The sequence below is a fragment of the Lytechinus pictus genome, chromosome 3 (genome assembly GCF_037042905.1).
Source record: "Lytechinus pictus isolate F3 Inbred chromosome 3, Lp3.0, whole genome shotgun sequence".
NCBI lineage: Eukaryota > Metazoa > Echinodermata > Echinoidea > Temnopleuroida > Toxopneustidae > Lytechinus > Lytechinus pictus.
This window is the reverse complement of record NC_087247.1, coordinates 10,664,798-10,681,538: the sequence shown is the minus strand read 5'-3', so window position 1 is coordinate 10,681,538 and position 16,741 is coordinate 10,664,798. Positions and strand designations below refer to the sequence as shown.

At 36.1% G+C, this 16,741-nt stretch overlaps 1 protein-coding gene across 8 annotated transcripts in view; it reads left to right on the top strand.

Annotated features, from left to right (window-relative positions):
* LOC129257844 (leucine-rich repeat serine/threonine-protein kinase 2-like) overlaps positions 1 to 16,741 on the top strand; it is a 126,747-nt gene that overhangs the window by 37,216 nt on the left and 72,790 nt on the right. For 3 of the 8 annotated variants that reach the window (XM_064096353.1, XM_064096354.1, XM_064096355.1), the window contains exons 23-35: positions 93 to 338; positions 2,795 to 2,869; positions 3,741 to 3,806; positions 6,497 to 6,556; positions 8,107 to 8,457; positions 8,715 to 8,861; positions 9,588 to 9,742; positions 11,310 to 11,382; positions 11,714 to 11,827; positions 13,004 to 13,245; positions 13,715 to 13,825; positions 15,431 to 15,570; positions 16,164 to 16,315. In XM_064096353.1, coding sequence (XP_063952423.1) covers positions 93 to 338; positions 2,795 to 2,869; positions 3,741 to 3,806; positions 6,497 to 6,556; positions 8,107 to 8,457; positions 8,715 to 8,861; positions 9,588 to 9,742; positions 11,310 to 11,382; positions 11,714 to 11,827; positions 13,004 to 13,245; positions 13,715 to 13,825; positions 15,431 to 15,570; positions 16,164 to 16,315 — 1,932 coding nt within the window. The remainder of the gene's footprint in view (positions 1 to 92; positions 339 to 2,794; positions 2,870 to 3,740; positions 3,807 to 6,496; positions 6,557 to 8,106; positions 8,458 to 8,714; positions 8,862 to 9,587; positions 9,743 to 11,309; positions 11,383 to 11,713; positions 11,828 to 13,003; positions 13,246 to 13,714; positions 13,826 to 15,430; positions 15,571 to 16,163; positions 16,316 to 16,741) is intronic. The other 5 variants (XM_064096359.1, XM_064096357.1, XM_064096356.1 and 2 more) reach the window with 2 other exon arrangements.

Below are 16,741 nucleotides of genomic sequence, written 5' to 3'. Positions count from 1 at the left end.
ATCATCATCATCATTATCCTCATCATCCTCTTCATCATTATCATTGTCACCATCACCACCACCACCACCACTATCATCATCATCATCCACAGTCTCCGGCCTCACCGAGGCGGACAGCGGCAACAGCTCCATCATCGCCAGCAGGATCCTGATGAAGCGGGAGACGCGACAGCAGCGGCTCAAGATCAAGGAGCAGCTGGCCAAGAACGACTTCACCAAGGTGTTGAAGTGGACGTTCTCAACCGCTTCGCTGCCCAGTCCTGGTGGGCCGCGCAACCCCCCTCCTCCAGTCCCAGTCAGGAGGATTCAGAGTAAAGTCCAGCAGCCCCCACCGTCTGGTAAAAAACACCTCATTGAAATTATTTCTTTTTTTGTGCCACTCCGCCAGTCCTCTCTTATGTGATGGTTAAAGCCTGTCTAAAGTTTTGGTGAAAATTCAGTCATGCGATTTAAGTTAGACTTTTACTGATCTGAAATCCGAGTTGTGACTCTGAATGTGGCTGTATCATGAAACTAACATCCTTGTCCTTTTTCCAAAAAATTATCTTATAGATTTCGTCAATATGCATCACCAAGCTGTGTACAACGATTTTGACCTTAAAATTTTGGTACCATCCCCTGCGTGAGAAGTGGTTTTATAGCCCCCCCCAAAAAAAAAAAGAAAAAAAAGAAAAAGGAGAGCTGAAAAGTCATCACGAATGAACCCAATTTTTTTAAATTATACATTTCCATTGTACCCACCCCAACAAACTAATAACAAATATTTATGGTCCCAATTTTTGTATTAAATTAGACTATCAGTTGTAAATTTTACCTGTTTTTCTTTTCCTCAGATTTTATGTCTCATTTTTTAACACTGCATCCATTTTATCTGGCAATGAGAACTCAAACTTTGAAAATTACGCACATGTATCTTTACCAAAACTTAATACTGGCCTTAAACACAATCTGCACATTCCCTTTTATTCCATCGCTGTTTGCTTCAAACTTTACTACCCCTATTACCTTTACATGACTGTACTCCCGCCCCCATTTTAATGTTTAGAAAATGCAATTCATAGTCCCTTTTGACTCCAGATCCAAAGACCCCTATTTATCATTCATTCACCCTTTATCTGTACATTGTGTTGTTGTACCTGCCTAATAGTTTATTAACCCTTGAAGGAAACCAAAAACCCCTTTCCCCCTTAATTTTACATATTTCACATAATCTCCTCCTGACGTTGACATGTGTGGTGTGAATTAGATTTTCCCATTACATATGTTGCGCTCAGAAGGAGGCAAGATGCAATTTGAAAGAAAATGAGGAAAATCTGAAAATTTGTGTACAAAACAAATGGAGAGTTGTCCACAAAATCAGCCATTTTGAAGCACGTTTGCCAATTTGAGGATCCCCAGAGAAAGTACAACAAGACTTTTTAAACATCCATAACTTGCTTATTTCATAACTGATTTTGATGAAACTTTTTTTTAAATTGTTCCTCTTCTTGCTTCTCTTCTTGGGTTTTGGTTTCCATTAAGTACTCCCATTAACATATCGTAAACAATGTTTGATTGATTGATTTTACCGTTGTGAGGGTATCGGTTTGTCTAATAAACATATGATACATTCACATGTGCTAACTATCAAATAACATTTTTAACATATGTGTGAATTAACCAATTAATAACTTATACAGCCCTATTTTCCGCACATTTGTTTGAAATAATCACAACACTTAAGAATCTGATTGATGTCATTTTCTCACAGATAGCTATTACAGTAATAGATATCAGAGGTTTGCTCCTGGGTAATAAGTCCATCATACGAAGAATACAAAATCATTATTCAATTTAGTTTACAAATACTAATTCAACACTGGACTTTTCAGGGCAATTAGCAATGCATGCATGCATCGTAAATGTGGATAACTTGAAACTAATGTGTTTTTGTATTGTGTTTTGTATATTCACACTCTGTACACCACACGCTATGCATTCTTACTTGACCCATAGAGGCAGTGGCCCGTATTCTGAAGTTGGGTTTAACTTAAACTCAGGTTTAAAGTTGTGGTTTAAGTATGGATAGCCAATTGTTACATAAATCACTAACAATAGAGGTATCATATTTCAGCTCATTCGGCTCTCAAATCATTCATAATTGTCAAGGAAGTATAAATAGATGATTGTCTTCACCATCGATGACTTAGAAAAGAGTACAGTAAACATAAGAAAAATATAACTTAATACAAATTTTGACACTTTTGGCTTCCCATACTTAAACCACAACTTTAAACCTGAGTTTAAGTTAAACCTGACTTCAGAAAATGGGCCAGTGTCTCTCTTTAGAAACACTTGGCAGTTTCTCTTTATCCTTTATGGTAGGGATCACACATTTCATACCATTTAATAGAAAGAGAACAAATGTACTTAATAATACAAGTCACATTGCAATGTGTCGAGCCTTTTCTACATAAAGGTTATTTTACCTCGGCTTTGTCATTACACACTGATTACACATAGGCAATGCATCGAAAACATCAAAATCACAAATACTTTTTAAAATATTAATACTGTTTGAAAATGAAAATCAGTAACTTGTTTCCAATATTTTGATTTGTTCATATATTTTAACTGCTATATTCATATTCATGTTTTATTTTTCAAAATGAAAATGAGTAGACAATAAATGGTTGTGGCCAATTTGAGGATCAGAACTACATGAATTTTGACCTTACAAAAGCCGAATACCTCTATGGGGTAAATGCACACTCACCATAGTTGCTAATTTTCCTCCCTCCCTATCGATTATTAGTCATCATTTCGGCTGCACAGTCGCGACCAAACTCAATGATTGAGACCACAGGACTTAGCCTATTGGAAAGAAGAGGTAAATACACTTTTTGTTTTACAGAATCATTCATCCATAACAACAATTAATATTTGATGTACATGTATTTAGTAATTATTAATTGAGGTGTCGGTTATGTTTTTTCTTGATGTTATTGTGAAGCATCAAACTTTGTCACACATTTATTAATATTTTTTATTATATTTTATACCTGATTCATGCCCCAAAATAATGGACATATTATGTTTGATATGTTAGGAAAAATGTATTTTATGAATGAATGCAGAAGAAAACAAAACAAATCAAATCAATTGAATTTGCAAAACAAATATGGAAAAAATATGAACAAATGCATGAAATTATGGAGTTATTGTTATTTAAATTTTTATTCTGAAAGCAACAACCAGCCACCTATATCATTGCTTTATTTTTGCGCATAATTCAAACATGTTAAATGATGATACCTTTGATAGTCGGAATGCAGTTCTATTCATGAAACTTCATGACAATCTGTCTTCATGTAATAGATTCTGTTGCATCTTTTAGATCATTCGTACTCTTTCTTGAGCAACATATTTACAAAATCAAATCAATTCTGAGATTTTTTATTTTTATTTTACTGTTCTTGCCTCAATTACTTAAAAAAAAATATCCTCATTTCCCTATGAACATTGCTCTCTGATTTCAAATTTTACTTTTGGCACAAACCCATGAAAACTTTCCTCTTGCCTCAAATTCTCAGAAACGACCACAATGATTGAATGCAACTTTTCTTAACAAATTTCTTGCCTTGCTATTGTTTATTTGTCTGTTCGAACATTATGTACTCTAATACATATTTGGGGAGCATGTCTGGATTAATATTGTGTGTTTATGTTCATGAATGTGTGTACTATGTTTCCGTATTTAGCAAGCGACATTAATCCTCCAAGGTTGCTCGTGGAGTCTGCCAAATTGGAAGGTTTTCTTCGTCGAGGTACGATGCTAAAGTTATCTGTGCGGCACAACTTATTGCTTTCAGTTATTCATTGTACTATTAAGCAGTTGAAATCTGCTCTTGTGCTATATGTATTGAAAGGTATGCCAAAATGTTCTCAACAGACAAAATCAAAATGGTTCCATGATTTTCGAAAATATTATGAATGATAAAACTATAAAAAAAAGTCTAGATAACAAAGGAGATATTTTATTGTCTGTCTTTAGATACAGTGTTTTTGTCAATACTAAAGGCATTTAGATGTTGATTATTATTAATTCATTTTAACTTATTAACTTTCACAGATTATTGTACATATATAGAACTCTTCATGATGCATATACACACACACCGTGTTGCACGAATCTCCCTCTTGCATCTCTTTGTGTCTAAATTATATAAAAATATATACATGTACTATGGATGTGTCTATTCTACTTTATCACATAATCTAATTTACCTTTCTATGTCATGCAAACCAACCTCGGCCTTCTGCTTGATATTCACAGTATATCGGTGAAAAATACACAGATCAAGCGTGATTCTTCCATCAATTTTGAAAATAATCATGCATATGTGACCAGTCACCCCCAAAACCACAAAAGATCGCCAGGGGAAGGTTATCTGGAAATAGCCAATATAGTAATTTGGTCTTCAAAAAGCAAAATAAATAAATGATAATAATAACCTATTTGAAAATATAATTATTCTCCTCATACCATCAAAATGTTAAGTTGTAAAACAAGATACAGGGCGATTCCATGCTAGAAAAATCAGCCATTTTCGCAAAAGTTTTCAAGCTACTGTCCAAACAAACGAGGAACTTCAATTTTGTTTTGTGGTAATAATAAAGTACTACTGGATAGTCACGTAAAAAAAAATTGACAACCAACAAAAATATGTTGTTCATGGGTGAATTAGAGGTGAAAATGTTGCGTGTCGTACGGGACATATCTGAGTCCCGTACAACACTTTCACCTTTAATTCACTCGTAATCGAAAATTTTTTGTTGGTAATCAGTTTTTCACATGACTACCCCCTTTAGCTTTATTATTGACCCAAAATGAATTTTTATTGCTCAATCAGAAATTGTTGTAGAAATGTCCCGTACGACACGTATGGAATCACCCAACAAGAGTTTTTTTTTACACAAGTGTTTGCAGAATGCTAAGAAGAGTCATTGAGATCACACAGTGTGCACATCTCATGCTTGAGTGAACCCTGGGCCCCGTCTTACAAAGAGTTACTTACGATTGATCCGATCAATTGTAACTCTATGGAAATCCATCATTGTCATGATTTCTTTCTACGAAAAACTTGCACAATGTCCTCTGTATGCAAAGAGAAGCGCAGTGAATTTTCAAGAAAACAATGAATGCATGAATATACATCATAGCTAGAAAATATTTTTAATAAACATGCATAATAGATGTTGACATTACTGGCCGTCCATAGTTACGATTGATCGGATCAATGGTAACTCTTTGTAAGACGGGGCTCTGAACTTCAAACATTATTTTCTCCTTAATTTTGTTGAAGCTCTTGCATAGTTTCTTCTGCATTCAGTCCAGTACTTGTGGAGGATACTGTTGATCAATTTTGACAAGCTGTATATCCTTTTGAAAAGCTTATGACTATCTATCAAACTGAATAAAAATCTGAAAAATCATTATGGGCGACTTTGGTTGGTTTTGGGGTGAATGGTCACATATAATCATGAAATGGCATGTTGGTGTACATACTTATTTATCCTCATAAATGTATATATCCATGTGTATATACAGTGCGTCCCAGAAACAACGAAACCGAGATTTATCGATGATTTATCATAACTTAATCACAAATACAATAGACAAGTGACCTACTATTGTAAAGCTTAGAATCTCCTCTTTCATCTGAAATTACTTAGATTAATCTTCATTCATGCATGAGTGAGCAAAAACAATTTGGAGAAAGGATACCAAAAACTCATGTGGCGGGGGTATCTGAATTTCTAAAAGAAAATCACATGCCTAAAAAGTTCAATATCTGCTCTTTTATTTGATACCTTAATCGTAGAAAATGGTCAAGAAGTAAAAAAGTTCTGTTCCCTCGAAACAATGCTTGTTTTTCCATAATTTCATTAAATAAACGTGTTTTCACCGGTTTCCCACAGAATATATCGCACGGTTAACAAAAGACTTAATGCATGGCTGATCGTCAACAAAACGGAGTGTCGAGTGACTCAGAACGCTAGCCTGTAAAACCTCTTCATTTTATGAAAATATTGGAATTCAAGCTTTATTTCAAATAACCAGAACTTTGCTATTTTTTGAACATTTTCTGTAATTGAGGTATCAAATTAAAGAGCAGATATTGAACTTTTTTAAAATGTGGTTTTCTATTTGAAACCCAGATACAGCCCGCCAAGTGACTTTTTGGTATCCCCTCTTCAAATTGTTTTTGCTCACTTATGTGTGAATGAGAAATAATCTAAGTAATTTCAGATGAAAGAGGAGATTCTAAGCTTTACAATGGTAGGTCACTTGTCTATTGTATTTGTGATTAAATTATGATAAATCATCGATAAATCTCGGTTTCGTTTTTTCTGGGACGCACTGTATAACAGCACCCATTCGTTCTCTTGCTATCTCTTCCTATAACTGATTGCCTTTATTATCCTTCTTCCTAATGCAACCCATCTAAAATAGCTAGCGCAGATTGTACTGCTGTTCCCATTCCCGAAGAACTTTTTGAAGAAATTTTTGAAGGTAACCATATATCTATCTATTCATTCATATTAACCAATGTTATATATTCTTTTTTTATATAGAGTACGTGTAGGATGCTTCAGGGGTAACAAAACCTCATCTCTCAATTAGAGGGAAAATTTCAGGAGGGGGGGGGGGGGGCTGTTTCACTGATTTCATTTTGATTCTAAAATTGCATTTGAATTCCAAACTTCATGCAGTACGTAATGCGTTTGAAATCAGAGGCTACACGTTCTGAAAATTCGCAGCTTGTGCTCTTACTGGATGCAAGCTGGACTGCTCACCAAACTAGATGAAGCCGATTAATTGCACCGAACACCTAGCCTACATGTAGCTACATATAGCTAGCTAGCCTGCCGCGTGGGCCGGAAGCCGGGGGCCAGGACGCCGTAGGGTATATCGTGTTCATGCATGCTGCAATTATGCGAGTGTTGACAGACTGAGTGAGGTGAATTCAAGCAAAGACAGCAGAATGCGGCAATAATGGATTCGTTAGGCCAGGACGCCGTAGGGTATATCGTGTTCATGCATGCTGCAATTATGCGAGTGTTGACAGACTGAGTGAGGTGAATTCAAGCAAAGACAGCAGAATGCGGCCATAATGGATTCGTTAGAGGCCGAAAAAAGGACAATAGTGCAAGGAAATAGATATGTCTTCTCAATGCTTACGAAGAGTGGGTCAGACAAAGGGACAGCTTTCATAAATCGCGGCCTAGAAGCAGGCTTGGGCGATTGCCCTCCGCCTTCTCCATCGCCATGGCTTGCAGGCCCACGGTTCCGGTGGCGATAGCTTGCACGCAGCTGCGTACGTGTTGCAGCGAATCGAATAGCCGAGCTATCCCATTTTCATTTAGTTTTCAATTTCGCTGGTCCTAAATATGAAGGTTATAATGCCCGCAGTCCAAAGAAAGCAAATTGCTCGCAAATACATGAATTACCTCTGGCTGGTCGCTTTAACTTTAAGTGAAACAGTCTTGATGCGGTGGAAAAGAAAAAATGGGTGCCATTACACTATATCCAATGGGAATTCCTTTCCTTTATGTTGGCATAATGCCTTCATTTATTTATTAATTCATTTATTTATTTGTTTTTATGTTTGTTTGTTTGTATGTAGGTTTATTTATGTATGTTTTCTTTTAAATAGAGAGCTTGGATGTAACCATAGCATCAATTTATATTTATGTACAGTATGACAGCTGCATTTATAATGTGTTTACAAAAACCCAAGTCACTTATATACATTTAACATAATAATAATTTCCTTACTGATAATAATATAGTGATGATTATGATAATAATAATAATATTATTAATAATAATGATAACAATAATGATGATGATAATAATAATAATTTTAATGACATACTTTGACATTAGGATATATATTTTTCACCTTATGTGCAATGAAAATACAGTCAGAAAGTGTTTACAAAGAACAGGGAGCCTTTTAGAATGGATGATAATACACACTTCCCAGGGGTAAATTGTCTAATCACATCTCTGATTACGATGATGATAACCTATGTATTTGATTCTTACAATCCTTTTAGGCAGCGACCAAGGTGGAGGCACTGCAACGCTGATGCCGTGTGGTGCCTCCACGCCTCAACGCCAGCGCCGTCCCCTCTCCGTCCCCGTCGGCTCCACAGCCGCCACCAGCGACACCGACGATGAGCTTGCCGAATACTGGAGAGATCAGCCGTCGCCATCGTTGGGGAGGCTTCCTTCCTTGGAGTCTCGATCGTCCCAGGGGCTGGATTGCAGGTACGCTCAGATACCGGACGGGCGGCGCTCGCCGTTACCGGATGGACGGCAGTCACCGCTGGCGGTGGAGACCCTACTGAGGAACAGTACTCGTTCCGCCTCGGTCTCGTCCTTCTTCGAGTCCTTTGACGAGACAGGTTGGTACACCCAAGTTTGATTTTTTTTTTCAATTAAAACAAATGAATGGCAGTCATTGTTGGCGGTTGAGACACAGCTGAAAACAGAGCCTCATCTTTGTTAGATATGGTGATTGCAATTTGTCAAAATTTTCCTTGTAAATCTATATATATTTCAAAAGGCTTGGTTTGTTTGTCTTTTTTCTGAAGATCAAAATAAGATTAATGATAGGCATTTACAATACAACTATAAACATGCCTAATCTTTATTACCCTAGATGTAGATGAAACAACAAGGAGGAAAAGACTTAGCTCAGGGTCTGAGCTCCCTCCAAGGACAGGTCGCCTGCGTAAGAGATCATTAAGTAGCGCCCAACTTCCTTTCTTGATGGACGATCCAAGGTGGACGATGCATTTAGAACAAAGTAAGTATTCAATATCCACAGCAAATACCTGTAATGTTCAAACCATGGTTGCATTCATTGGTTGATTCTTTAGTTGTAAAAGTAACCCCAAAGATTTTATTAGTTCATGAAGAATTCTTTTAAAAAAGTGATAATGATAATAATAATAATAATAGTAATAATGATGATGATAATGATGATGATTTACCCACGGTAGCCCCTTCAGTTCCCCAAAATTGTTCTCCCAGTCGGCCCTGCTACATGTATTATTATTAACCTGTCTTTAGATCTTCAGTCTAACACTCTCCCAACTGAGCTATTTTAGCAGATAGCTGGGCTGCATACATGTAGGTACTCAAGCATTCAATGAAATTTATTCCTACCTGGTACCCATTCACCTCACCTGGGTTGAGTGCAGGACAATGTGGGTTAATTTTTTGCTGAATGAAAACAGGACATGGCTTGATGTCGAACCCACGTCTCTCAGATTGAAAGATGAGAGAGGTAACCACTAGACCACAATGCCCCCAGGTCATTCAACTAAGAACAGAATGAAGGGATCGAAGGTCATCTAGGAGTCAAAAGATCATATTGCATACTTTGATTGTGAAATCAGACGAGACTCAACGTTTCGTGAACTACATGTACCTTACGGGTCATATAGATATCACCTTGTCTGTTGCTCTCTCTGTCTCTCCATATCTTTCTTTCTTCTCCCTCTCTGCTCTACCTACCTCTCATATCCAGATCTAGGCAGCAGCATCGAGCTATCCGGGTCGGAGTCATCTATTGCCATTGTTCCATCTAAACCAGTGCTTTCCAAGAGAGAAAGTATTATATCTATTGCTTCCACGGCTGATAGTTCTAGTATGTACCTTGCTGATGAAAGTTTAGCGGGACAGGTAGGTACTACTTAAGATAATTCATTATTTGAAGTCTATTACATTGGCTAGCTGTATATGCCATTGAACTCAATGTCAACCCTTGTTCATGTTGGTATATAATTTGTGTGTAAAAGTATGACATTGTTTTCTTCCCTTCACCCTTCACCTCCTTTGTCATAATTTACAAAAGTTTTTTCCCCCCTCAGTTTACATTGAAATCAATCAACATAATACATATCCCAATATTTATATATAGCATTATCCCCTTGATTATATTTCTGTAATGTGTAGAACCTCGAGTGCAATATTTAATCTTACTATTATGTTCTTATTATATTTTGTTAATTCGTAGGTATATAATTTAATGTATTTTTCCTTTTTTTCTGTTAACTTTGTATGTGTCAGTCTTCGGACTGTTTTACAATGTCTTTCATAATAAACCGAATTGAATTGAATTGAATTGAATTATAAGTTTACCAATAAAGCATGTACACCTTGCAGATATAAGTGTATCAGACCAAGGGGGGGTGTTTCACAAAGATTTAAATGTGACTTTTGGGGCGTTGCAAGAAACTTGCAATCAATTGCAAGTCTATTTTCGGCCTCTTAATGAATCATATGTCTTGGAATTGATTAAAAATTTGCGATTGATTGCTAATCTGCTTCTTGGAGTGTAATCTGATTTGCTACAGCTAAAATTGATCTATCAATTGTGAAATTACAACAGAATATTTGTAATTGATTGCAAATATTTTCTTGCAACACCTCTTGAGAATCATGGTTAAACACCAACGCACACATGTAATTTAACACATAATCTGACCAGTGCGGTGATGCGTTGTATACCGCACTCTAAGGCCCGTATTATGAACTTGGGTTTGAATTAAACTTTGGTTTAAAGTTAGGGTTTAACTAAGGATAACCGATTGTAGCACAGATCACTTTTAGTAAATATTTAATTTATCAAATCATTGACAATCAAATCATTCATAACTTGCTGAGAATGAAAAGTGAAGTATTTTTCTTCATCATGAAAGCAATGGGAAGCAAAATAGTAGGCATAAGAAATATATGATATGAAAAGAATTTCTGATATTTTGGCTTTACATAGTTTTAGCACAGAGTAAGACCGTGGTCTAATTTAAGCTGGGGTTTAGAATACGGGCCAAAGTCACAACTAAATCTTTGTGAAACACCCTCCAGGTTGGTACTATTTGGGATAATTCATAATTTGAAGTCTTTGTTTAAGTCAGCTTTCATTCCTTAAATTATCAATAATAGTATTTTCTTTTCTTGCTGCATTGTTACATGTATTTTCAATCTTTGTGAACCCAAAATTTTATTTCCTCCATGCTGCCATTACCAAAATGAAAAGTAACTCAGTTTATGTGAATTTCATATTTATTTTGTATTTTATAAACTGAATTATTTTTAAGGGCTTTGTATCAAATGTTATTTGATTAAATGACAAAATGTTGCTCTGTCCTGGATTGAGCTTGCCTTTTGGGATTCTGTTAGGAACAAATGTCTGTATTGAAAGAAAAAAAATCTTTGTAATGGAACAATTTTTCATTTTTTATTTTAGAACCTGGATGCCAGCAGTCAAGAAGAAAGAAGATTATCTGGACTCCCTCCTGGGAAATTCTTTCAGTTTACGAGTAAGTCATAATTGCCTATTGTGTTGCCCTTAAGGACGTACATGTAGGTTGATAGTACAAAAAGGTCTTATATACAATTTTTAAAATCCTGAACATTGATATGAAATTTTATTTTCAAAATTAATAGTAAAAATAACATAGAAAATCTTCATTTCATTTGAATTTATTGTTTTCAAATCTTTTTATGCTCGACTTTTGACTCCAATTTAATTGGTATACCAAATTCGATGACTTTTTTCGATTCTAAATTTGATTTTAAGTATTTGATGTAAAAATTTTTGATGACATTGATTCAAAGCATATAATCTCACAAAAAACATGCTTCCTCTAGGTTTTTCGTCCGATCAGTATGACAGCAGTACTGCAGATGATTTCTCTGATGCGGGCATGATTGCTTCTAATGTTCCTGATATAGTATCCCAGATTGGTGGCCAGAAACCTCAACGTAAGTTCAGGAAACAATTGATTTATACTGAAGCGCCATGGTGGAGCGGTTCTGACTCTCGCCTTATGATCAGAGGGTCGTGTGTTCTAATCCCACCATGGCCTAGCGTCCTTTGGCAAGGCGTTAATCCACACTTTGCCACTCTCGACCCAGGTGCTAAATGGGTACCCGGTAGGATGCGAAAGCCTATGTAGTATGCCTAGCAATTGAGTCTTGGAACTCTTGTTGGAATGCTCCCAAGGGAGTGGAGAAGATGCATACATTGTATGCGGGCATGCAAGGATCCGATGACCGGGGTAATAATATATCTGTAAAGCGCTTAGAGACGTCGTTCCGATGTGTTAAGCGCTATATAAATGCGGAATATTATTATTATTATTATTATACGGATATTCACACAAAAAGTGTAATTCATTATTTCATTCATTTGGCATTTTGGCAGCTGACTCAAGTGGTCTTACGTGTATGTATGAATCATAAAACATAGATAAATCATTCTTACATGTAAATTGTCTGTTATTCAAAGATTGTTCAAATCTCAGACTTATTCATGGAATTGGGTGAATTCAATACAGAATTGATATTCTTAAACTTTCTATCTGCACTTCAAGTGTCATTATAGGTATACTTATGCACTTTAAATCTTGAATTATATATTCTGACGTCAAGTTTTTAACATTAGGATTTACAGTGAGTGTTTGTTTATGGAGTAAAAAAAAAATAAGTGCTTTTCAAAAAAGTCTCCACCTTAGCTTAAAAAAAAGCATTTTTCAAGGGTACAACTGTGATCCAAACTGTTCCCTTTTTTGCATTATTTCCATTTTAAAAATAAAAATACTGCAGGTTTTATGACAAATACTTTTTTCTTCTCAAATCATATTATACACACTTGTCTTTTGAAAAAAGTTGGAAAACTCTTTTTTTGTACATTAAAAAATTCTTTTTTTTTCATCCATCAAAATATTGCAATTTCTTTTTTTGGGAAGGCATCCTTGGTATAATACGCATGCTCCTTTTATTATTTCCTTCTTTGATCCTAATTTTGTGTTATATAAAATTTGTGAGTAACATACAATTTTTGCAGAATCAAATGCAAGATACTCTAGGTTTGTTTTTTGTATTTACATTTTATCTCTTCTATCTATTTATCTATTTCTACTCTGAATGTTTTTGCAGGTATGTATCGTAACACTCCACAGCGGCAAAAGAGGCGATCATTGACAGCACCATCGGGCATGCATGATTTGCCAGAAGGGCCAGATGTCTGTATAAAGTTCGTTGACCTCTCCGCCAACAATGTCTCCGACCTGACCCCGTTGGCCAGAGCGCCTCACCGACTCCTCCAGGAGTTTCGGTTCCTCGAGAAGCTGGACCTCAGCGACAATGGTCTTACCGAGTTTCCTAGAGAGCTCACCGATGTAAGTGATTATTCTATTGATTTATTAGACTACAGGGCCCCGTCTTACAAAGAGTTACGATTGATGCAATCAACCTCAACTCTATGGAAATCTATCAACGCCATCATTTTTTCGACCGGAAAACAAAGAATGTATGAATGTGTAACATATCTAGAAAATATTTTGAACGAACATTCATTTTATATGTTGATGTTGCTGGCTTTCCATAGTTGCGATTGATCAGATCAATCACAACTCTTTGTAAGACGGGGGCCTGGTGTGTAATCTGAATTGACGGTTCTAAATACTGTTGCAGCAATACTACAGTTTATTTAATACTCTCCTGCTGTTAGTATAATTTCATATGATTTTGGATTTGAATTGTTTTGTTGATATTTAATGTAAATTCTATTGATATGTGGAATTGGGAAGAATAAACTTAATTGAATCGAATAAAATGTGTTTGCTCTTTAATCGTATACATGTACAGTGCATGCCAGAGCTGCAGGAATTGAATCTAAGATGCAACGGCATCACCGAGCTACCCACCCATCTGCTTAGCCTCAGCAAACTGACCTTACTTGACCTCTCCCACAACCAAGTGAGTTCTACTATCCTACTTCAAATAATGATAATAATAATAATGTGCAATATTTGTTGCGCTTAATACGATGTTTCTAGCGCTGCATACTATTACCCTGGCTTTAGCATGGCTACCCATTTTCGGGGGCTCGAGCATTCAAGGAATTTCTTCCTACCAGGTGCCCATTTACTACACCTGGGTGGAGAGTGGCAAATGTAGATAAACGCCTTATTGAAGGACTTGAGTGCTGCGGTGGGATTTGAACCCCAGACTTTGTGGTTCAAAGTCTAGAGACTTGTCCCCTGAGCCACAACACCTCTGCAAATGATCTTCAGCCATTTTGGTCAGATTCTTGGTCTGCCTGCTACCACTGTGGCTGAAAGCCTAGCTTTAGTAGTTGCAGCACATGATGATTTCATTTCTTTTTTAAATTAATGTCAAATTCTTAACATATTAGAGATCTAGTTCTAGTTCAACTTTCCATAAATCTGATGTTGACATTTTTGTGTAATAGACAACATGCGTATAATCATTTTTACGCAATCAGGAATTTAAAGTGTGACCTTAAAAAGGACAAGTCCACCCCGATTTTAATAAAAAGAGAAAAATCCAACAAGCATAACACTGAAAATTTCATCAAAATCGGATGAAAAGTAAGAAAGTTATGACATTTTAAAGTTTTGCTTAATTTCACAAAACAGTTATATGCACATCCTGGTGGATATGCAAATGAGGAGACTGATGACGTCATCCACTCACTTTTTCTTTTGTATTTTAGTATATGAAATAGAGAATATTCTATTTTTCTCTTCATTGTCAAGTGACAACGATTAATTTATCTCTGAACATGTGGAATGAGCATTGTTTAATACTATATGATTCACTCAAGTTGGTCCTTGTTGTCAAATCTAAAAAAAATGAAGTATTGTATAATTCAAACAATAAAAAATAAAAGAAAATAGTGAGTGAGGGACATCATCGACTGTCTCACTTGAGTCGTGCATATCACTGTTTTGTGAAAAATAAGCAAAACTTTAAAATGTCATAACTTTCTTATTTTACATCCGATTTCAATGAAATTTTGAGTGTTATGCTTGTTGGATTTTTCTCTATTTATTCAAATCAACATTTATCTGGGGTGGACTTGACCTTAAGTCCAGCTTATGGCAATTCTATGTAAAACTACCCCAGGTCCCATCTTACAAAGAGTTACAATTGATCCAATCAACCACAACTATGGAAAGCCAGCAACATCCACATCGAAAACACGTTTCTTCAAAATATTTTCTAGATATGATGTATATTCATACATTCATAGTTTTTTTTTAAAAGGACATTGTGCAAATTTCCTGAAGAAAAAAATTATCACGTTGATGGATTTCCATATACTTGATGTTGATCGGATCAATCGTAACTCTTTGTAATTCGGGGCCCTGATGACCCGTATGAATAAGGGCAATTGCATAAAATATTTACATCCTTCTTTTAGTATTAGTGTCTGTATTCAAATTCTCTATCAAGTAATTATAACTTGGGGAGTTCATGAAGTATTGTGAGAATGGTGAAAGAATGGGGTTCGGAGAGTTTGCACAATAAGATATGTGGTTTTAATTTTGCGTTTAGATCAAGGATCTGAACAAGACCAGGCCGGGAGACACTGCCTTCAAGCTTGCCGAATTGGATCTATCCCACAATGCCACAGTGCGGTTCCCGTCCTGGCTCAGTATGTTTGTGCCTTCGCTGCAGAAGCTCACACTAGCCAGGTATCTCTCCTCTTGCGCAACAATGTTGATTTCTGTCGTCAATGTCTTGGGATCTTATCCCACAGTTCCACATCGCGATTTCCGTAATGGCTCAGTTTGTTCGTGCCTTCGCGACAGAAGCTCACATTAGAGTGGTAGATGTACATGTACTCCCATGGGAAATTGTGTTTTTTTTGCCTGTAGTTCTCATCTGAAGTATTTTCATGTCATTACACAAAGGCGAGAGACAAAATGCATTGTCGTAAATGTATGTAAAATAGATTAGCTAATGGAAATTATATGGTATATAAGAATGTGGAACTGAAATGCATAAACATAATTATTCCACAATGTACTAAAATCGGAATGACAGTACCAATTTAGCATGTTATCTAAGAATCTAACTTTGTAATTTTAAGAACCTGGAGACCTTCTAATCTTAACTAAAGACCTATCTTTTCCAGCAACTGTGAATAATTGTGTGACATATTGTTTGAGCCAGCATCTTTGAATGTTTTTAGCAGATGAATGGTGCTATACAAATGCTGTCCATTATCATTATCATCATTTTATTGCTGTCAAATTGTTTTTCTTTCCTGTTTTGTTGAATGTAGCAACAAGATCGAGACTATTCCCAACAAACCTCTCAACCTTCAACTGTTGAAGAGCCTGGATCTATCAAACAACAAGCTCACGACGTTGACCCCCGTCTTCCTTCATGGTTGCCTGTCGTTGGAGCAGCTCAGCGCCACAAACAACCAGTTAGGTCAGTAGAAGGTTTAACAGTTTGGAGATGGTTTCAAACTGTAGTTGGAAACCATGGTTTATAAAGATCTCATTTATTATTGTGCTTAATTAAGGAGGGATCAACTCACTCCCATTCTAATTGTTTGTAAACACATGTATACCTTTGCAAGCTGGGATCAACTCAAATTCCAACTGCTTGTAAAAATTCATTCATCACTTTACAAATAGGGATCTACTCAAATTCCAATTGCTTGTAAAATTCATGCATACCTTTACAAATGGGGATCAACTCAAATTTCAAATTGTTTGTAAAGTTATGTATACCTTTACAAGCAGAGATCAACTCAAATTTCAATTGATTGTAAATTCATGTACCGTAAGTAACGGTGTATTAACCGCACCTTTTTCTCGGCGGGATATAAGCAAAAGTCTGGGGTGCGGTTTA